Below are 23846 nucleotides of genomic sequence, written 5' to 3'. Positions count from 1 at the left end.
ACATATAACTTTAAAAGTGGAGGCCTTTCGTGTGCCTTGGGCAGAACAAGTTTGAAAACACTGACATAGCTCATCCTCATAACAACCTCTGTTTGTCTGTGTAGTAGTGTGTACAGCTAATTTCCAGCACCATTGGACTGTGCACACACATTCCCTGGTGGGTACATTTTTCACATTGGCCTGTTATAGCCTCACTAGAGCCCATTTTCGACTGCAACTTTAGCACCACACCACACCTCACCACACCACACCGCACCACATAAAAATATCTACATTTTCCATTACACAAAAGTACCCCTATCGGTAAGAATTTCGGAAACAAATTGACCCTTTTAACTGTGATTATAATATGATATAAATTTGTATTACAACTATCCTAAATTATATTACACTATAATGGATTATAACTGTGATTATAATATACTATAAAGTATGAATGTATTACTATGATAATTATTATACACTATAATAGATTATAATAGTGGTTATAACACAATAGAATCTATTATCATGTATTACAACTATATCCTGGCGGTCTAAATGAAAAGTCAGTGAGTGATCAATCATTATGAAGTGTTTGGCCTAGCTCAGACCTACTCTGGATTGGATACTTTTTAGTACCACGTTTAGTACCACTTTCACACCACTCTACCCAGGTCCTTGTAGTGGAAAACCTGGCACAAGTGGGCGGTGTGGTGTGGAGTGGTGTGGTGTGGTGTTGGGCCTGTGGAAAAGGGGCTTAGGAGGATGATTTTTGCAAAACATTTTTGAAGCGGTGATAGCCGCTTCCTACATTTGACTTAGTGTGTTCCTGTGTCCCTATGTGTGGTGCAGCACGAACAGCTGCAATACCGCTGGGTTACCAGTGGCAGGCCTGGGAGACCAAGTGGCGCTGTTGAGAAGCCTGGGCGCACGCACACACACACACACACACACACACACACACACACACACACACGACACACACACACACACACACACACACACACACACACACACACACACACACACACACACACACACACAGGGTATAGCAGATGCTCAAATGCACCGTTCCCCTCAAACTGATGGGTTAGATTTTTTTTATACTCCTACAAATTATTTAAAACCCAAAGTAACTTTGGGTCAATGTTTTTTTTAATGTGCTGTATACATAAAGATGACTTGACTTGACTTTGGGACATTGCTTTATATTCAAGGAAAGGTCAGAGAAAGGTTCAATGGAGAAAAACATGAATAAACACCTGAATACAGTAGCTGTTGCCCGTGACAGAGAATTGCCTGCTGCCACGGCTGAAGGATTCAAAGCCAGTGCATAATATTGTATTGTAGAAAACCATATTGCAGTGAATTTCAATATTTCAAAGACAATAATAGCATCTATATTTTTGCCCGTGGTGGACCCATCCTATTCTGCTATAAACGGGATAGGAACATTCCTCACATTAGACGCAGGACTGAGTGAGACAGTCACCCTAGCTCTAATCCTAAAATGCAGGTTTCCATAATCAGCATTTCGTCAATCTTTGTCACTATTCTGGCCATCACCATGATGCCCTGACTACCAGCCGGCGGGGATGGTGAAGGGGGGTGTCAGTCACCCACACCACACGAGGTAGGAGTTAGTCACCTAATTAGTGTTTTGAGTTAGTATGTTTTCTATAGGTGATATTATTGTTACATTACATTATGTGATGTATGTTGCTTGAAACCTTTGCAGTGCTGCTAACTTAGATGGGGCTCTCAAAAAAAAAACATCTTGTATCTTAACGGGTTTTTACCTGTATAAATACATTATTGCGTTATCCGACAAGTCATTTCACATTACACAATAATATGTTAATTTAACTGTGTAACAGTGTTAATTTAGTTCACACTCACTTGCACACACACTCCACCCCTCTCATATTGATGTAAGCACACACGCTCTACCTCCCTCAAACGTGTAAACACACACACACACACACACACACACACACACACACACACACACACACGCACTCTCTCTCCCTATACTGTATAGAATAGGGAGAGAGAGTGCCGTGTGTACTGTACACTGCACACACTCTCACACACACACACACACACACACACACACACACACACACACACACCCTCATGCACACATACAGTACAAGTGTGCGTACACAGAAGAGAATAGAGGGAGGCAGGATTAGCCAGGTTACAGCTAATCGGAATAGCTGATACAGATGGCAGATCTCACAGTGAGAGAAGACTCTGTATACAGTAAGCTACACTGGGTAGCGGGTGCAGTTTATTTAAACACTTAAACCCTGTAATTCATTGACCGCAGTCCCACCTCTATAGCCTACTAGGCCACCTCTTTATCTCCCTCTACTCCAACTTTCCGTCCTGAAATAGCAACACGTTGTGCAGGGGTCACCAACATGTCCGTACACAGACAAATGTGCCCGTGGCAAAGATTTGGTCTTGTCCGAGGCAAATCTTTAGATTTTCTGTTTTACACACCATTATAATGTTCTTATTTTGATCAAAAGACACAATTACTGAGTGTCAAGTCTCCAGGTCTTCTTTAGTAGGCCTATTATGTATGACATTGATTTACTACCACACTATGGCACATTATGAGTCCAACTAGTAGGCCTACTAGTGGTTCTCAAATGTTGTATTTGCAAGAAAGAACCCCCATACCTCTGAGTGTGTTCAAATGGAACCAGGTCAATTTGGTTCCAGTTGAACAGACCTGTTACAGACCTCTTATGGTCATTCAGGGCAAGCTATTTATGTGTTTCTGGTAATATTGTTGTACACTCATTTTGTATGTCTGTGGTAACAGTTTGTAGATCTGCTATTTTTGCCCCCAGAATAGGGACGCTAGGGTTCATGTGGTTAAAAGATATCAAGTGTATGATTTAAAGGTTGACAAGGCCTAAATAATTACTTTTTTGTGTGCACTCTACATAAAGACAACTTAGACATTGCTTACTTCGCGAAGATCAACATGTTCCAGTTCACAATTTCAAACTGATTAAAATGACTTCATGGGAACAATAAGACATTATTCTAGACACATATGCACAGTACGTAGCTGCATTAGTATGGATGGAAACTGTAGATTAGTTTAATAATACGTGAACACTGTCAAGGAATATTTATGTCATGGAACATCATAAAGGACAGACTTTCAATTATAAATCTTGCACATTTAAAGAAAGAAAGATTCAGACATTATAAAGTATAACTACAGTCTTGTACAATCTAGATGTAAATTTCCAGCATAAGATGCTTGACGAAAGATGGAAACAGTTATCTCTAATTATTCATGGACGTTAGCCCTCTAGGTTTCGAGCGATTATGAAAAACGGGGATCCAAAATCGGAATCATTTTAAAATGGCACAAAAAAAAAAAAAAAAAAATGGCATAAAGACCCTCTGACAGTGAGTAACAAAATAGAATAATCTATGGGGTTTAATAATGTTGTACACCAGGGGTCTTCAACATTTTCAGACCAAGGACCCCTTAGTTGAGCGAGAGATGAAGCAGGGACCCCCACAACCTTTTCATAGATTCCTTATAATTTCACTCTGTACTTAGTCTGCTCTTTTTCCCCTCTACAACAAACCTCTTTGCCAAAAATAGCCGATCTACAAGCTCACAACACCTCACAGTACGAGGCGTTGTACCTGAGGTAACTCTGCGGACCCCCTAGGGGTCCCAGACCCCCGTTGAAGACCCCTGTTGTACACTGTAACATTATCTGTGTTATGTGCTGCTGCATTATACTGGTTCTGGAAGAGCGAGAGAGAGAGAGAGAGAGAGGGAGCTGTCAATGGAAAAATACAGTACAAACATACATTTTGATATTATAAGGAAAAGTTTTCTCTGTACTATGCTGAGTAACACTTTGTATCTCACAGTCCATGCAAACACCGCTTACAGCCTAGGAAGGAGTACTGTCAACCTCCAGTACCTATCAGTCCCTCAAATCCTGCAAGTCGGTGGTACAAATGGGTGACCACAGACTTCCATCAGCCCGTCTTTATCTACTCAATGAATTAGACCAGAGGTGAGCAAGCATGTCTTTTTGATCTACCGGCAGATCAGGATGGACTTCTAAGTTATGGTGAGCAGACATCCACCTGAGATTGTCCCAGATTGCCCGAGTTCCTCCAACAAATGTCTCAAAAACACTAAAAGGTCAACATTCACTACCAGTTTTCACCACAAATACAATAATATTTGCTTTGAGCTTACATAGTTTATCAGCTTTTGTTCTGCTGAAAGGTGCAGTCTGATCTGGTGTGCTATAAGTGCTAAAATAATTGTCCCACATTTGGATGAAAACACTGCAGTGCTGCATAGTGATGCATTCTGAGCTTGTAGGTTCCAGTTTAGGATTTAGAAAATATGGTCACCCTATTTCTTTAATAACCCTTAAAAGGTTCTATCTACAGATATTATTATTGCCCGTTATATGCCCATATGGGTTTTTGAAGTCGGTCAGTTCCGTATATGAGCATGCTCTTAACTGTATGGGCATATCGGTTGAAATGGCAGTTTAAAACCGTAACTCCATATATGCCTATATGGTTGTATCGGTCGGATCAGAGATTCCTGACAACCGCCTGTCACCAGGCACCGTGTTGAGTAAAAAAAATGTAGTACTTTTTCCACCACTGCCCTCGGGTCAATACCACTGTACACATTGAGTGATAATCGGTGGATCAGAAGTTCTGGAGTCTATCTGGACAACCACCCTATCAGACCAACTCGGCGCCGGGCACAGCACTCCTCAGGTTATCTGTGAAGGTTGAAGTCGGCCGGTCCGATGGTTCTCAAAATAGGATACGGTACAAGAACAACAGAAGCATGCACAGGCAGTCAGACAGAGCATTAATAGTAGGATGAATATTCTGATTAGCCTCCTATCAAAAGACTTAAAAGCGGTGGTTATTTTCACTCTCGATTTGGCTGGTGATGGTATGCTACACTAGATCTCTCCTGCCTGACAAAGTAGATCACGTCAAAGGTTGCCCGCCCCTCACAATGAGAACTTGCAGAGCTAAATTGCATTCAACAAGCTGTCAAGATTCCTGGCCACGGATGAAGGAGCACACGAAGCTGAACAAACAGGCCTGCGTCCGTGTTCCTCCGCTGCACCAAACACAACTAGACTGCACAAGCAGCAGCGCTGTGGACACCAAGAGGATTTCTACTCAGCAGATCTGCTCCGGAGAGACAGCACACCAGATTTGAAGGAACTGATCAGAGACCAGGAGAAAACAAGCGCGAGTCAGGGTGAAGCTGTTCTGACAGGGCTAGAACAGGAGATGACTGAGCTGAGAGGGAGAGATGATGTGCTGAAACAACATCTCAGGAGGAGGAGCTTATCCGGCTGAGATGATGTGCTGAAACAACATCTCAGGAGGAGGAGCTTATCCGGCTGCTGCAGGTATAGTTGCACTCGCCCGCTGTATGAAATGCTTGAAGGAACACACTCCCCAAAGTGACTTAAGTATGGAAAAGAAAATAGCTCCCCACAGTTGCTCCGCTGCTCATCCCCCGGGGTTTATGATTAAACACACGCACGAGCACGTGCGCGTGCACACACACACACACACATACAAAGTATATCATTCTTATCTTTTGAAAATGCATTAAAAATCCCCAAATATGTTCCCTAGGTTTCAAAGATAATTAGGGCGAGAGACGATTTTCTTTGCACATTTAAAACCTAAGTACTAATACTACTACTACTACTACTACACTAATGGAACAAGTAAATCGCTGCAACTCTGCAACTGTGAAATACAGTGGATATTTCTGTACATACCTTCTGCACTTCCACATGGATCATTTCACACAAGGAAACACAAAGTCAGCGGTGAGTGCAGCAGTGTACAGCGTGGATATCACAAGGATGTCGAAGATACCGGATGCATTATTTCTTTAGTTTTTGTCTCTTCGACTTTTAGCACTCCAACCACATAACCACACAGTGAAGGCAAACGTGCCACACAGACAGCTCTCTCTGTCAAAGATGAAAAGAAGAGCAACATCAGGGAAACAAGCCGAGTCATACCCTTATCAATTAGAGAGGTTTACTGGCAGGTGCTAAGAGCTTTGCAATGACGCTCTAATTGCTTTGCTGTTATCGACAAATGGAGACGATAAAATTGCAGTGATTTCGTAGTCTCTTATTAATCGAACGGGAGAGGCAGCGGGGTCATGCCACATTTACATTCAGCAGGCTCCATTTAGAGCAGGGGCGGGGGCCGCATGTGGCCCCCGGGCCGCCAGTTGCCCGTGTATGATTAGGAGGCATTCATGTCCTGGCATTCAGAGCAGTATGAAGACTTATATGTCATCATTTGTGGAGTGAATCAAGCCCAAGGTGTGAAGGTATCTGGAACACAGACACTCAGTCCTTCTACAGCTCTGGTTCTCAAAGTGATATCTAAGGACCCACAGGGGTCCTTGAGGGGGTTCCAGGGGTCCCCAGCAATATGTGAAAGAGTTTACGCACTTACACGTTTGCCCTATAAGTTTTGGCTATTCGAATCTAGCTGAGATATGAGCTTGCACATGGTATATTATCGAACAGTGTTGACAAATCTTGACAAATCTTCTCTTATGGTGGGTCCCTGGCTCAAGTGGTGGTGCACGGTTAAATACATATTAATTTGGGGAGTCCTTGACACGAAGATGTTTGAGAACCACGGCTGTACAGCACCCAGAGCGTTCTCTCCCAGAGCAAGGAATACTTTCAATCAGCTCTTTGTGGCTCTGTGGTGAACACCATGAATCCCAACAACCTCCTTCCCCCGAGAACTTGAGATTAGCGAGGCTCTCCTAGGGCTTTTCACACACTGCTATCACAATCATTAATTCATTATAGCGATTCACCCGCCCATCACTCACGACTTGTTCATAATTGGATTCACTATACAGTATATATGTGTGTGTGTGTGTATATATATATGTGTGTGTGTGTGTGTGTGTGTGTGTGTGTGTGTGTGTGTGTGTGTGTGTGTGTGTGTGTGTGTGTGTGTGTGTGTGTGTGTGTGTTTTTATAGAAGTTAAATATTTAAAATGACGAATAGTATGCTATGGGGGGGGGGGGGATTGGTCATTATAATGACACTTTGATACAAAGATTTATGTTTTTGCATAACTCCAGTTGCAATATCAGCCGAAAGTTGATTTTTATCAGATCGTCACACTCATGACGGACTGGGGCTCTGTTTGTGTGCATGTCTGTGTGCGTGTGTGTCTGTGTGCGTGTGTGTGTGTGTGTGTGTGTGTGTGTGTGTGTGTGTGTGTGTGTGTGTGTGTGTGTGTGTGTGTGTGTGTGCGTGTGTGTGTGTGTGTGTGCGTGCGTGCGTGTGTGTACATGTATGTGTGTGTGTGTGTGTGTGTGTGTGTGTGTGTGTGTGTGTGTGTGTGTGTGTGCGTGTGCGTGTGCGTGTGTGTGTGTGTGTGTGTACGTGTTGCACCGGCCGGGCTCATCAGTATTCCACTCACTCGACAGGAATTAGCTGCCAGAACACTGTTTTTCTGCCAACTTTGATCCCCAGCTCTCCCTTTAGGACCAGTAAGATGGACGACAAACCACACTCATTATGCCTTGCTAATGGACGGACGACGGCTGACGCCTCTGGCAAAGAGCGTGTATAGGAGCATGTGTGTCTAACACGCGTATCAATCACACTAATGTTCTCACAAAGCACCGAGCCAGAGCACATCTTTGCATCGTTACTTAATAAACTAACAAATGAGAGTTCTGTTAAACCTACCATAGATACTGCAGGTATTATTTATTGGTGTAATGGTTGAATAGAGTGTAAGAGAGGGTGAAAACTATTGTGTAGATGAGAACGATGATGATGTATCTTTGAAATGTGTTTTAATGTTCTTTAACCACACCAACCCTATACTAAATTGTTGACCAGGAGTCTGTACTTGGCCCCCTCTAAATCTCTTTGCCGAAATAGACGATCTACATGCTCACGGTGTGTCTCATTGCGACGTGTTGTGAGCTTGTAGATTGGCTATTTTCTGCAAATGTTCGTCCCCAGAATAGGGACACTAGGCTTCATGTGGTTAAAGACCTTTATTTTAAAGGATGAGAACAGTTATTAATTTGACCCTTACTTCAAGTCTTCAGAAGCCCCCGTTGCCAGGATGAGGGGAGTTTCAACCGAATGGCCAAAGACCGCCCCTTCTGAGCCTGTAAATAAAACACTTTTACAATAACACTTGGATCAAAGTATTGTGTTGTGACATACATTCCCCATCTGTTACGATCCGAGACATGTTCTGTCTCCCTGCTGTGTTTTCATGAGTTCCTTGTTGTTTTCTAGTCTCAGTTAGTGTTTTACTTCTCAGTTGTGTTCTCTTAATTCTTTAATCCCACGATTTTTGTCACCCATTTTTTTCAAACTCCACACAGAAAGATCCTTTTGCCACTGATGATGCGGAGGAGAGAACACGCCCCCAGTGCCCACAGCGTCCACAGCGGGAATCGAACCCAGGACCTTCTAGCCCCCCCCCCCCCCCCTCTGGTAGGCCTAATACATTTTTTATGGCCGGTGGGGACATGTTTTATCCCTGCTTCTGGTCAGACTGAATTAGATATGCCCATTTCCTTATGGGGAATGTACACTGTCGACTATGTTTGATAGTCATGTCTGATCAAAACAGATAAAATCAGTCCTCAAATCATCTGTGTCAAATATATTTTATGGTAATTGTCTTGCAGTCCTTGCTGACCCTTATTATCCCTTGTTTTTTATTTACCACCAATAGTCTACACCCTCAACTTTATTATCACATCATACTTTTACACCAAGTATAAAGGAGTGGGTGGAATTATTTTGTGCAAGCATCCTACGAGTTACATAGAAATACAATCGGAAGGATCACAACTTACTACAGGGCGCAAATTCATACACGTAATTAACACCTAATTAAAGGTAGGGTAAGTGATTCAGTTTCAGTTTTCATGTCACAGGTGGGGGACTTTCTCCAATCATGATCAAGTGGGGCTGGGCCTTGGTGCGAGTAAGGCCCGCCCCCACTCGACCATGATTGGAAGGCCCCACTCTATCCTGATTGGAGGAAAACTTGTCACCCAACAGTTTATGAAACTGCCAAATATGGACCAAACACTCTATAGTAACTAGTACTATCAGAACATAGACCCATTTTGTTATTATTTGAATTAAATGAAATCACTTACTTGACTTAACTCTCATTAATGACCATTCATTAATTAACCATTGATTCCCATTATTATTATTGAATTATTATTATTATATATTACATAAAGATTTTTACGTTTTTCAGAAAACTTAGGGCTTTGTTTGTTGTTCATACCTGTGACGGTGAGTTTTTCTGTTTTGATGCTGACCTCCTCCTCGCTGGCAGAGAACAGCAGTCTTCCTCCGTCCTTGCTGTGTATCTCCAGCTTCTGACAGTGGGCCTCCACTGACTCCAGACCTGTGGGCAGATGGACGTCCAGGTTGAAATAATGGAGACATCAGGACCACAAATCACATCCAAATGTCTCTATAAATACTGGAGGACCATTACTAGGACTCCTGCCAAGTGCCAACGTTGTTATAGCTCTAGAGTTAAGGTTATTTGACCTGAACCAAAAATAAATGTACTATACTTTCTGGCCAGATCTAAATTGTGTGTGTGTGTGTGTGTGTGTGTGTGTGTGTGTGTGTGTGTGTGTGTGTGTGTGTGTGTGTGTGTGTGTGTGTGTGTGTGTGTGTGTGTGTGTGTGTGTGTGTGTGTGTGCGCGTGCGTGTGTGTGTGTGTGTGTGTGTCAGGGCCGGTTGCAGGATGAAATGACTAAGGGGGCTGTTGAAAATTGTTAGGGGGCACATATTTGTGGGCTCGCCTATAAGGCGAGCACACTTTAGATATTGTCATTATTTATCTACCAGAGCAGTCAACAGTTCTCCTCAAAACTTCCTTTCTACTCCTACATACTTAGACAGAAAATGAAAATAAAAACATCAATGTGTTCAGCTTACAGTGGCGAAGTGTGCTATTATTTTTTACAGCAATCGGCCAAATGGTGGCGCTGTAGGAAGCCTTCGAAAGTGCGAACTTTGAACAGATAGAGCTCATGCTGTGTTTGAGGTACAGCCATGAAACCTGTATACACGTATGCATCTCCTCATGCTGAACAACTTTTACGCTCTAACTTTTGACCTCTGACCTTTAGATCCCCCAGAATTTTGAATTATATGAAAAACAGTAAAAATCTATCTCCTCCTGGGATTTTTGCATAACGCGCACAAAACCTTTTTCACATGAACTTTGGACCAATACGGTCAAACTAGTCTCGGCGGATTTCTTTTAAAGTGAAATATAATTTTTTGGAGCTGTGTGAAGCACAGGCTCCCTATACGTGGCTGTGTGGGTCTGTGTGTCTGTGTGTGTGTGTGTGTGTGTGTCTGTCTGTATGTAGCCTGAACTTCCTAAACTTCGGCACGCCACTAGTCCCACAGTTTTGCCACCACACACTCGCGCCATATGTCAAATCGACCGGCTTACTCGGGAATCGTGGGCTATTACTTTTCTAAGAGGAAGGTTCTATAGTTTAATTGATATTAATTTATTAGTGAATTAATTTTCCCCATTGACTTATAATGGGAATTGCAAAAACTCACATTCAATTATTTGTCTCTCGCAAACCATAGGGGCTAGAGTTTCAAGACTTGGAGAGGAGGTTCATAATGATTTCAAGGATTAAATAAAAAATACTTGTGTCATTTGGCCGCATGGTGGCGCCATAACACCCCACTTTACGTTTTGGCCTGTAACTCTTGAACCGTAGGTCGGAAAAATATTGTTTCCCTGGATTCCTTGGGTCATGACGCATCTCCCCATATAGGCCACGCCCATTTGCGCCATGATAGATTTTCCGCCATCTTGAATTTTCTCCAAAACACACTTTTTGCTCCTTTTCCTACATATTTTCTTCAAATGTCACAAAAATCGGTACACATGATCCACACACACACACACACACACACACACACACACACACACACACACACACACACACAGCTCCACTTCACACGGGTGTGATTTTTAATAATTCAATCGATATTGCGGTTTTATGCAAATTATTCTTCGGCCTCTAAATCATACATGCAAAGTTACACGTTCATGGCATTTGGCAAAGATGTAGAGGGTTAGTCAAAGTATCACTGAAACCAATTTTATTCCAATCGGCCAAAGGGGGGCGCTGTAGGAAGCCTTCAAAAGTGCGAACTTTGAACAGGTAGAGCTCATGCTCTGTTATAAGTACAGCCATGAAACCTGTATACACGTATGTGTCTCCTCATGCCGAACAACTTTTACGCTCTGACTTTTGACCTCTGACCTTTAGATCCCCCAAAATTTGGAATTATATGAAAAACAGTCAAAATCTATCTCCTCCTGGGATTTTTGCGTGACGCGCACGAAACTTTTTTCACAGGAACTTTGGACCAATACAGTCAAACTAGTCTCGGCGGATTTCTTTTAAAGTGAAATATAAATTTTTAATAATTCAATCAATATTGCAGTTTTATGCAAATTATTCTTCAGCCTCTAAATCATACATGCAAAGTTACACGTTCATGGCATTTGGCAAAGATGTAGAGGGTTAGTCAAAGTATCACTGAAACCAATTTTATTCAAATCGGCCAAAGGGGGGGCGCTATACGAAGCGTTTGAAAATTCAAACTTTAAACGGGCATAAGTCATGCCTCGTTTTTTTGAAGACATGCAACTTGCTTACACGCGTGCTTTGACTCAAGCGGAAGACATCTGTGTCTTTGTTAAGTAAGCTCCGCCCTTAGATTTTCTGCCATTTTGAGCAGTTTGTAAAACGCTTAAACCCGCTTTTATTCTGGAATTTTCGCATCACGTCCACAAAACCTTTTTTACATGAACTTTGGACCAATATCTAAAAATCTGTCAGATCGGATTTTTTTTTTAAATTGAAACATGCTTTTTTAATAATTCAATGAATATTGCAGTTTTATGCAAATTATTCTTCTGCCTCTAAATCATACATGCAAAGTAACATGTTCATGGCATTTGGCAAAGATGTAGAGTGTTAGTCCAAATATCACTAAAACCAATCTTACTCCAATTGGCCAAAGGGGGGCGCTATATCATTTTGAGCAGTTTGTGAAACACTTAAACCCGTTAGGATTTTTTTAGAAATTTGCATGAAACATTCTACACACAATCTATTAGATAAAGGACCTTTATCTAATATGCCTATGAAGTGCACACACAAAAAAAATTATAATAATAATAATAAATATAGCTGCAAGCAGCGATAAAGTGGCCAAAGCCAAAAACACCTCAAATCATGAACACAGCCTGCAATGTGCGTGAAATCTTGCAAGCACATTCCCAATAGGTCAAGGAACAGATACCACCCTTCTTACATTGGCCTGTTATAGCGCCACCAGCGGGTCAACTTTTGCACAACACATTTTTGGAACAAAATGGACCAATCTTTGACGTCAGTAACGTCAAAGAGAGCACTGCCTGCGATCTTGACATTTTGTACTTTTATAGCCATTGTTTTCCGGCTTGAAGCGAGCCCACAATTGTTTCGAAGGAACAATATTTTTCTAGTTTTTATATAGGCTAGTAATAATGAACATTCTTTTTATTATCTATAATACCTATATACCAACAGATGCCAGTTTTTGGGAGCTGAAATAACAGGTGGTTTAGGTGATTTTAAATTGCGGATTAGATGGGAGTAATAATATTATAATGATTATGGGGGCAACTGTGTTTCAATACTGTTATTGGAATCTCTATGACAATAATAATATTCAGCCAATATTTGTGTTTTTTTTTTATATTTTCTTGACTTTACATAAACTGAGGGGGCATAACTTGCAACTGAGGGTGCAATGCCCCAGCAGGCCCCCCCATAGCGCCGGGCCTGGTGTGTGTATGTGTGTGTGTGTGTGTGTGTGTGTGTGTGTGTGTGTGTGTGTGTGTGTGTGTGTGTGTGTGTGTGTGTGTGTGTGTATTAAGCCCCGTTTTCACTGAGTCAAACTTCTGGAAGTTTTTTCCAAAATTACGGCAAATTTGAAATTCACGGCATGTGAAAACGGCCACTTATTTTGTCTTCCGTGAGTTTTGGTGTCCCAAACGTGACGGGAAAATACCTAGTAATTTTTGATGAAAGTACCGGGAGAGTACACATTTCCCCACAGTGAAAACGGCATACCGTGATTTTTACTTTTTTCGGACAAGCAGGTGCGTGCAAGGAGCCAATATTAACAGTTAAAGCATTGCATTTGGGATTGAAAGCTTCAGAATCCATATTGCATTCGAATGTTATGTAAGCCTGCCAAACACAGAATTATTTGTAGGCTATTCTATAGCCTATTTGTAATTAAGCTGTGTGGGTTTTGATACAAGTCCGCTCTGGAGACAGGAGTACAGGACGCGATGCACTCGTAAAAGCTGGAATCTTTACCAACTCAGCCTATTTTTTGTCTGATTGGAACGCAATGCGCTCATTTGGCCTATGCTGTGATGAAAGTTGGAAGCTACCAACTCAAAGAGCGGCATCATTTAGTTAATAGTTTCTCGTCGTAAAGTGTTTTACTGAGTGAGCAGCGAGAGTGGATGACCAGCATCCATCGGTGACGCGTGAAGAAAAAAAAACAAGCCCACAATCCCACATGTGCAACACGTTGCATAAGCGATCCTTTCTGAACCTTATGTGACACATAAGGTTCACATGTGTTGTTTCATGAAGAATATTTCTTGTAACTTGTTAAATCCATTGGTGAGAGAGAAAAGGAGAGACGAACGACGAGCTGCTGCTTTAGCAAGCGACCAAGCGTCCAGACAGTCAGTGCGCACTGGTTGCCATGTTTGCTAATTATAAGCGACTATGGTCTTGATTTCCGTAAAGTTGCTTGTATATATTGATCGTTTCTGGCTGCGTTTTATTTGTTGTGATCTTTTAGATCGGTAATTGTCAAGTAGCTGATGTGGCGATGCTTATAGTTTTAAATTGCTTGTGTGGCCTAGATAATATCACTTTTTGGGGCTTATTTTCGTACACCTGGTTGCTTATTTCTCTCGCAAAGTCTGGCAACACGGACTTATACCGCAACAATGCTGTAGTGAAAACGAGGTATTTTATTGCTATGCCAGCATTTTTGGTCATGTGAAAACACCCAAAAAACTAAACTCCCGGCAAGTTGAAAATGATTATGCTAATTATTTTGCAGGAAAAATTCCGGAACTGTAGTGAAAACATGCCTTTAGTGTATTTGTTCCTTATGTAGCCCCCAGCAGTTACTACAGCCAAGACCCGGTGCCTGCCAATCGGGCTCAGTCCTTGTATTGGCACGATAGTTTGTGCGTCAGTCTGGCGAGTGGAAGCCTGGGTTCAATCCCAGCTCAGCGCGAATCACTACACTTACATCAACATTAATTGCGACCGTTAGGTCGCAGTTACTATCAAAACCTCCACCGGCTGTCAGTCTGTCTGTCTGTCTGTCTGTCAGTCACACGTCACACATCACACTTTTGCCCTACTCATATCTCCGCCTAAAATCACGCAAAGCGGTACACAGTATCTCTAAGGTCATGTCATCAACATGGATCTGTCCCATTTTCCATATTCCCTCCTGATTGGCTACCATTGCCTTCTAAAATTTGTGTATGCGACTTGACGGTTGCTTATCTCCCGATTAGGGAGTCTTAAGGTGGTTGCACACTGCACTGCGTGTTTTCGTTGCGTTTTGGAAATCCGAAAGCCGTAGGCCAGGGAGAGAGAGAGGAAAGAGAGAGAGAGCAAGGGACTCAGTGTGACAGGCCAGCTGCGAAAATCGTGAAAAATCAACCCTGGTCCGAAAATAAATACGAAACGGGCTGCAGTGTGCAAACGTGATTGACATAACTTGAGGTTGATCTTTTTTATTCAAGCACTCCGAAATTCACTCCGATATTCAGCCCGAAAAACGCAGCAGTGTGCAAAGACCTTTACTGGTACAAACATTAATTCCTGTTACATGTGGACAAGTGGAAAGAGATGAAATCAGGTGATTTGAGACTTCAACAGTTCATCGATACTTCAACTTCTTATGGTCACATCACACGATTACAGTGGTAAAAAAAACATTTGCAGTTACAGGAAGAGTTAGAATAGGTAAAGATAGAATAGAGAAGAAAGGAACACTGAACACAGAACAAGTCAAATAACAGGAAGGCACAGTCTCTGTGCAAATTATCACATGCACATTTCGTGAAATGGGGCACAGGCATGGAGGTTTTCGCTTGCAAAGGACAAAGACTCGGCAAGCCCAGATCAGTTTCCACAATGGACAGAGTTTAATTGGGAAGGTTTTTCCACTGGTGAAGAATATTAATTCTGTTGGGATTTTTTTTTTCTTCTCTCCCTAAATTCAAGTGTCATTTAATCTATTTTGTGTTTTTTACTAATTAGCATGTGGAACGCTTCATCTCTCCCACTAATCCACAGGCTTTTGTCTATTCCTCAGAGAATCCACTGAGGAGCGTAATTATTCTCACCGTGTTTCATTTCATCCAGAATGTAGGTCCTGCCTAATCAGGGACTCATTTTCAAGGGGAGGTCAAGCGTGACCAAAGAGTGTCATATCACAAGTCTTGTCGAATAACCATCAATTCTCAACTTAAGCCGGCTAAAATCAATAGCTATTAGCCTAATGTTAATAAGTTGGTCATTTGCTTTCCAGTGGTCATTTATCAAGTAAATTACTTGTAATTTGGACTGACTGATGGCTCGACTTGAAGATAATAAGAAGAAGCCATTGCCCTTTTGATAATGCTTCAAAGGTTAATGTTAGGAAAAACTAACCAGCGTCTTCTCATGCAAAGAGAATAACAATTCACAATGACTCAAAGATAAATAGTTGCTCTAATCTTGATTAAAGTCATAAATAAAATGGGTACAATCAGGCAATTTACAACACATTTAACGATACATTTAACCTAACTGTTACTGTACTAAAATGTGTACCTGTGTGTATTCATTTTGAGAAAAGTTATTACATTCATTTGAAAGTCATTTTATCAACAGTTTTTACCCACTAAAGTAACCTTCAGCAACAAGACTGCAAAAAGTACTGTTGTTGCCAGACCCATGAAATGGGTAGGCCTACATAAGCAAATGTCGGTCTGTCCGGGTTTTCTATATAAAGGGTATATATGATGATGACATGATGATGACATGCCTACAAAAGGCATGATGTCATAAATGATGATGACAGACAGGGGGTCTGGCACAACCAGGTTGACCTGGTCTAATTTTATAAGTAGCAGGATACTTGGTGAAAGATAAGTGATCAAACTCACATTGGAATTACATTCTCATGCAAACAATCACATGATTTTGATGAATGTTAATGTGTAAGTAAATGCATTAGGAATGATTGGAAACTCACCCACTGTGAGTTGGCCAGTGAGCTGGCCCTGGCTGTTTCGAGCATTCACTGTTACATTCTTTTCTGACCGCAAGACCAACGGGCTGTCCTACGGGAAACATGATGGAGAGAGAATGAGGAAAAACAGATTACATAATTTATCTTGTGATATTTCCATCCATTTTTAACAAATTAAAGTGTTGCTATTTTGATTCCACAAATTGTGAATGTTGCAGTTGTTCCCTTAATAGCTACGGCGAAGGTGCCCTAAATCCCAGTGCTGCTACTGCAATTTGGTGGACAGCCAATAATAGTGTGTCACTGTGAATATGTGAAAAGGGATTTAAAATAATTCAAATAATTATTAGATAATAACTATTCATTGGTTGTCTGGTTAAGCCTGTTGCCTCCATAGACTGTAAAAATATGGATGGTGGGAACCTATTGGTTTCTATGCTGCGAAAATGAAGATTTCTTTTCCCTTGTATGGGTGTCGCAATCATGGTACCAAGGAGTGCTATTGGCTGCCAACGACACGTGCAACCGCAGGCCAGGGATACATGGGACATTGTCTTGAGCTTGCCGAAAATAAAGCATACAAAGAAGAATCATCACAAGCCTATATCACAAGCAGCATACCCTGCTTTAACATCAATTATATAACATCAATATATAAATTGGACCATATTTTCACAAAACGCATATCATGGTGATTGAAATGAGGCTTTAAACTAGCTGCAGGAACCATAAAGTATTTATGACAAATTTTAGATAAGAAAATCAAATGTAGTTCAGAGGAAAAGAATGGAATCCTATGGAGAACATGTTGCTTCTGGTACCAGAACAGCGCAACTAGCAGCCAATCATAGGAACTATTAGTTCTGTGTTTGCTTCATTTTAAATCCGGACAACTGGCCCCCTGGTTGCCTCCCATAATGTTACATTGCACTCAAGAGAAGACTGCAGCTACTACTGAAAAAAGACACAGTGAACTATTTTAACTCTACTACTGCCAGATTATTTATTTATTTATTGGGTCTGGTGCCATCAAAAAGCGGCTTACCTTTGCGACGTTATAGTAGATAGACAGACATTTATTTATTTATTATTATTTATTTTTTTTGATTGTGCAATAGTGCACTTTGGTCTGCCAGGCAGCAGAGGGCGGCGTCATGCAAGACTTAATGTGAATTTGCCTGTTATGTGTTGCCGTACATTCAGACCAGTCACTGGCCACAGAGCCTCACGGCCAGAGGAAATCAACAAGGAAGTGAATTGGTCTCCGTTGATGTTAACGCATAATGGATTTTTTACACCATCACCGCGGAAAATGTGTTTACAGTACACGGCCGCGCGACCCCTCATCAGCTTACAGTCATCAGACGAGGTAAACGAACGAGCGCCGTATTGGCGCGCCGCGACCTGAAAAATTGGGGCGAACAGGAACGTTCAAAGCAGAATAAGAGTTAAAACAGAAAAACAACAAATTATGATGGAATTTATCAAATTTAACACAGTGGTAATTACTGTAATAGGGATGTGTATTAAACAATGTTTTACCCAACCAAATGACTAGTAGTCTAAAAATAATGACTAACTAAACACAAGCATGTTTTATTTTAGATTTTCTTTTTTTTTTCTTTTTTACTGGGATTACTTTGCATTACATTGCCTCCTTTCGTTTTTCGCGCCGTATTGGCGCGCCGCGACCTGAAAAATTGGGGCGAACAGGAACGTTCAAAGCAGAATAAGAGTTAAAACAGAAAAACAACAAATTATGATGGAATTTATCAAATTTAACACAGTGGTAATTACTGTAATAGGGATGTGTATTACACAATGTTTTACCCAACCAAATGACTAGTAGTCTAAAAATAATGACTAACTAAACACAAGCATGTTTTATTTTAGATTTTTTTTTTTACTGGGATTACTTTGCATTACATTGCCTCCTTTCGTTTTTCACATGCCCCCTCTTCAGTACTGTGCTGGTGCTGGGCCTGATTGCAACACAGCTAACTGTTCTTATTATAATCATTATGCAAACCAGTCTTTCAGTCTCAAATCAACTGCTTGCTTTCCCTCAAAGAGACAATAGCTAAATTGGCTAAAGGAGGAGCTGTGATTGTTGTTCATTTGTTTAAATCTTCTTATTTGTTTGGCTGTTTAGATGTTCTTTTTCATTTTTCTTGCGCTTGCATCAACTTTTTCTGTTGTGTGAAGCACTTTGCAACAGTAAAAACTTCACCTACTTAATGCACACATACTGCAGATTAAGAGCCAAGTTCAATCAACTTTGTGGAGGTCACACTGTTTGTTCTCATGCCCTGCTTCTTGGCTCCGCACATAAATGTGCATCAAGAACAGAGGATCTTCAGAAAGTTGCTGTGGCACGATAGAATTTTAACTCTTTATTTGAAGTATCACTTTAAAGGGTGTTCAGGTCTAAAACAGTGTCCTGCGGGGCCAGAGCTGAGCCTCTGCAGCAAGCAGTTAAGGTCAAGTGCAGATCAAAGCCAGTGCACATAAATGGAGCGTGTTCTAGCTGCAAGAGGGGGGAGCCCGTCAGGCTGAAAAATTACTATGGCTGAGGGAAGCCGACGGGTGCTGCCCTGCATGCAATGAGCAACATCATACTAGTCAAAGGCAAGAGCACAGCAGACTATTTCCACAAAGTCTTTTTAAAAGACGGCAAACTTGTAAGCCAGGGGTCTCCAACGTTTTCAGGCCAAGGACCCCTTACTTAGCTGAGAGATGAAGCAGGGACCCCCACAATCCGAAAAACCAAACGTGCACATTTTAAGGCTGAATTCTCTTCAAGTTGAACCTTGTTCACCGGAACTGCAAACACGCAGCTCACATTCAGTGGCAATATATTGGATTGTGTTGGAATTTGCCTGTGCAATTAGAATGCAAAAAAGAAACATGCAATTATAAACCTTTCAACTGTGAATTAAACAGGAGAGTTTTGATCATGTACAAGCGTTTTGCTATTCTGAATACCGGTCACCCTGGTGTTTCATTAACATGCCACTTGATCAAACTACTCTACCACGAGGAAATTCAGCTCTGCTATGGTTTGATCTAAATGTCACAAATCAGAAACAAGGCTTATTACTGACTAAATAATGACTAAATCATTTAGTTGTGCATTCAGGGCTTGGATTCATAATTGGCTGTTAAATTGGTCTATGTTTTTCTTATCTGTACATGCAGATTTGACCGGCTGAGAGAGAGATTTAACTCTAATGAATCACACCTGCTTCCCATGCTATTTATATAACATCCAATCGTCCCAGAGACCACAGACAGCTGGGAGAATGGCAGAGATTACACAGAGTAAATATACACACACAGTCTAATACTAATACCATTTGTTCTGTGCCTCTCAATAACATTACATTGTTTTCAGACTGAGAACAAAAAAGAAGGAAATGTCAACGTTTTCAACCATTTTCAAATAGTCCCATTTACATTAACCCACTTAGGACTGAGGTCAATTGTAAAAACACCTTCTACATCCTAAAGTTGTTGTTTTTTTTGTTTTTTTTTATATTTATTCAAAAAATATATATATTTTTTGTAACAAGAACCCCAAAAATCTTTTGTAACAAGAACCCCAAAGGGGTTCCCGTCCCAGTTACAACAGTTATAAACACATTTAGAGAAGCACAGGATATAACCTATAGAGATCCAGTTTAAAGGGAAACTTTAAACTAAAATAAATAAAGTCGACATAGATCATGAATCATAGTGGTGAAATGTCACTTATCTATTGGAAAATCTTACAAACCACTTTTAGAGGTTTCAGACTAAAACTATAATTTTTTTTTTTACTATTTTTCTGCAATATATTTAATATAGTTTATCACTCTCAAGCTTAACCATAATACTTGCAATTGCAACTGTAACAACTATACCCTACCACCATTGTTCTTCCTCATGCCAACAATATAGATATCATATTATATTGTTGGAAACTTATGACAATAAGGACGAGCAGCCAAATTCAAAACCAACGGTTTTAGACATACAAGGTTTCCACCCGACAACGACGATCAGCGATCAGTGCCAAAAAGGTGTTGTTCCCAAACGGCAAGGAATACATTGCCAGGTAAAATGTTATCGAATCAAATAAGCAGGGACGTTATTTATAAGAATAACACTGAGATGGGGCGCCCGCTGGCCTACTGGTCCAGGCGCATACCACTCAGGCATTGCCACATACAGTAGGCATGGATGCCTGGCGGCATCGCCAGTTCGATTCCCGATCCGGACGAACTTTGCAGCATGTCACTCCCCATCTCTCCCCCCCACTTCCTGTCAGTCTACTGTCCTATCAATAAAGGCATAAAAGCCCCAAAAAATAAATCTAATTTTTTTAAAATACAAATAAAATAACACTGACACTGTTCAGCGACTTACATTTCGGATTTGGATTCCAAGTTTCAAACTCAACAAGTTCCCGTGCATGATGAATATTTGAAATACACGTTCTGACACACAACCGTATATACAGTACAATATGCGCTGATCCGCAGTCTTGGTTAATCAGATTTTACAGAAAACACCTTCATATTTATTGGCATTTCAATTTCTTAAGCTGTCATAAGTGCACCACTGTGTCCCCTGCTCTTGCTGATAATGGCTTATTGATCAGTGGTGGTAGAGTATGGATATCTACTGGGACACAGCACCATACAGTGATTTAATAAACTCCCAACATCTCATTGGATAACCATAATCCCTGCTCTGTCAGTGCTTGACATATTTCCTCAGGTGAGGAATATTGAACGTCCTGCGGAGATCTTTGTCCCGCAAATATCTCTGGAGCCGGCAGATAAGGGTGCCCTTGTGCAGCCTGTCTGTAAAGCAGCACTGTAAAAATGTCTGCGGTTGGTATTGCACCATGCTTTAGCTCTGTAAAGTATAGACAGTGGAGAGGGAAGTAAGGTGCTTTGCCTAATGCAATGCATTATATGCAATAGCCCTGGGGCATTTGCTGTTCTCCGAGTGCACCGCCGACTGACTGTTATAATAAAATAAATGTTTAGCTTAAACCATAACATTAAAGACTGAGTATAGGGCAATCTAACTTAGTTTCTCAATCTGGTGTAGCAAATCGGGCCCGCTATCTAGCCACGGCCGCCATCGAGAATCCCTCGAAAATCAAATCTACATACAAGTCAGGCTCCCAGTGCTTGAAATTGCTTTCTGTACCATGCCTAATCACTGAGAAGGGAACGAACCGAGCGGGTGTGGTTGCGTGCTGGAGAAGTCGTTTCTGTACCAACTTTGCACTGGAGCGGTGTTGGTTAATCTACTGAACATCAAAGGGGAGAGATGGGGGCGGGAAGGAGCGGAGGGGGAATTTATCGCGTGGGCTTGATTGGAAATCCAGCGGGGGACTGTGGGTCCCTCAGTAATCGCCTGTAATCTCCGGTAGGGTTGTATGTGGCCTCTGAGCAGCCGTGAGGCAGCCTATTACCCATCTCCCGCTGATGGCAGGCCCTGATAGTACACTGCTGGAGGACAGCAGGAAATGAGGGACGATGGGAGCAGCACCCAAGTCAGAGAGAGAGAGAGAGAGAGAGAGAGAGAGAGAGAGAGAGAGAGAGAGAGAGAGAGAGAGAGAGACAGACAGAGACAGACAGAGACAGAGAGAGAGAGTATGTGTGAGAGAAAGAGAGACAGAGAGAGAGTGCAAGTGATCTTTCTAAGCGAGTTACCATTCAGAAATGCAAAGGCTACACAACAAAGTAACTTGACATCAGAGCCTCGGCAGGGAGCTGGCCTTTGCTGTTCATGCATCGACCGTGTTTCCTCGACAATGAAAGATCAATGCAAGCTTGTCAATGCCTTCGGTGAGATCTTTTTCGATTAAAGCTTTAAACACACGTTACAGTCAATCGCATTAATTCCTATACTGTTCAGCGGTGCTCCGCTTTTAAAGGGTGCAGAAACCCCCCAGTTTAATTGACTCTCCGAACGGTACTAAACAAACAATGAAAGCATAGCAGCAGTGAAGAGGGAGGGGGTGCCACTGTACTTTTATGTTCATGGCCACCTATATGCTGCGGGACCCAAGGCTAATTGATACAAATGCAGAAACATGTGTCCTGTATGTTGCATGTCACAGAGGCCCCCATGGATTGATTACTTGTGTTTGACACAGAAGAGAAGCAGTTTTTCTATGAATGAAAATATCCATTCAATACGTTTTGTGATCGATGTCTGCACTGATTATGAAGACTAATAATGTGCAATGTTACCAAACATGCAATGACGCTCACCTACTTTAGATTTCTAACCGCTGGGGGAAAAAAAGATAAATCACTCCTGAAACACCGGCAGGTCGAGGCCATGCCTACTAGTATTCTGGTCTATTGTCATTATATGCAGATGTCAGTTAAGCACTATTATTAAGTGTTATACTTCATACATCAAATAGTGAGAATAGCTCTACAAGCAGGTCTCTAGCAGATCTCATTTAGGGAGAGGATCATTTGAGCAACTTACCCCTCTGGAACGGATCTCCTTCATATATAGAGGCAGGAGAAACTCTGAGATTCCCTCCAGGCGAATGCCCTCTTCGTTCAGTCGGAGGGTCCCCATGCCATCCTACAGCAGAATCATAAACAGGAATAAATGCAGCCGCTTGCATCGCTGCTCCCATTCGGTAGGTAGTAACAGACACACCGGCAATGGGGAGACAAGTATAAAGACAATTGGTGCACAAAAGCCCTTCTTTGGTTATAAACCTGTGACCTTTTCTCTGTAAAACCATGGCAGGTTCGGCAGCCATTACATTATGTCTGTTATAAGGAATTGAGGGCAAATTGGGCAATTACTGGCTGCAGACTGACAGATATTACATGATATAATACACTATGATTTTAGTATTGCTACACCGCAAGCTCCTCAGCATTACAAATCCATTTTTGACACTCTCCGAGTTAAATTAGCACCGAGGATCTTTCTGTTTATGAAATAATCTAATTTTGGTACTCTTGTGCATTAAAAGAAATCCTGAAGTATGATCGAGAGCTTTCTTAATAAGGGCAAACACTGTATTTCCCTGAGCCTGTGCTGAATTATGTCTGGGGAATACTTTCTATGTATGTGTGCCTTCGGTACATGCATGGTGGACAGGCAGTGCTGAATGCCAGGGCAGAGGTAGGACATCGCACCGCAGTGACAGTAGCTCAGACAGACGCTCAGCGATGTGAAGGGTACGTGACAGCAGACTGAGTGAATCCATGGCTAATGTGGCAGCTATGGATTCGATGGTGGGGGAAGAGGAACCCACTGAATACATTCACTCTGGAAAGAATACATCAAGTCCCACTTCCAGATTGTGTGAGTTGTTTTAGAGGTGTATGGTTTTAAATAGACAC

General features: G+C 41.6%; 1 protein-coding gene across 1 annotated transcript in view; it reads right to left on the bottom strand.

Moving 5' to 3' along the window:
* The window catches only part of LOC308297737 (zeta-sarcoglycan-like), a gene marked incomplete at its 3' end in the record, with an annotated part of 47564 nt that overhangs the window by 5620 nt on the left and 18098 nt on the right, over window positions 1-23846 (bottom strand). Inside the window, exons 3-6 of the mRNA XM_080741293.1 lie at window positions 22969-23070; window positions 16471-16558; window positions 9362-9484; window positions 8138-8213 (exon numbers count right to left, since the gene is read on the bottom strand). Of these exons, the coding sequence (XP_080597419.1) occupies window positions 8138-8213; window positions 9362-9484; window positions 16471-16558; window positions 22969-23070 (389 nt within the window). The remainder of the gene's footprint in view (window positions 1-8137; window positions 8214-9361; window positions 9485-16470; window positions 16559-22968; window positions 23071-23846) is intronic.

The sequence above is a fragment of the Nannobrachium achirus genome (genome assembly GCF_963921795.1).
Source record: "Nannobrachium achirus genome assembly, chromosome: 14".
Classification (NCBI taxonomy): domain Eukaryota; kingdom Metazoa; phylum Chordata; class Actinopteri; order Myctophiformes; family Myctophidae; genus Nannobrachium; species Nannobrachium achirus.
The sequence above is the reverse complement of the archived record's forward strand: the minus strand, read 5'-3'. Positions and strand labels throughout refer to the sequence as shown.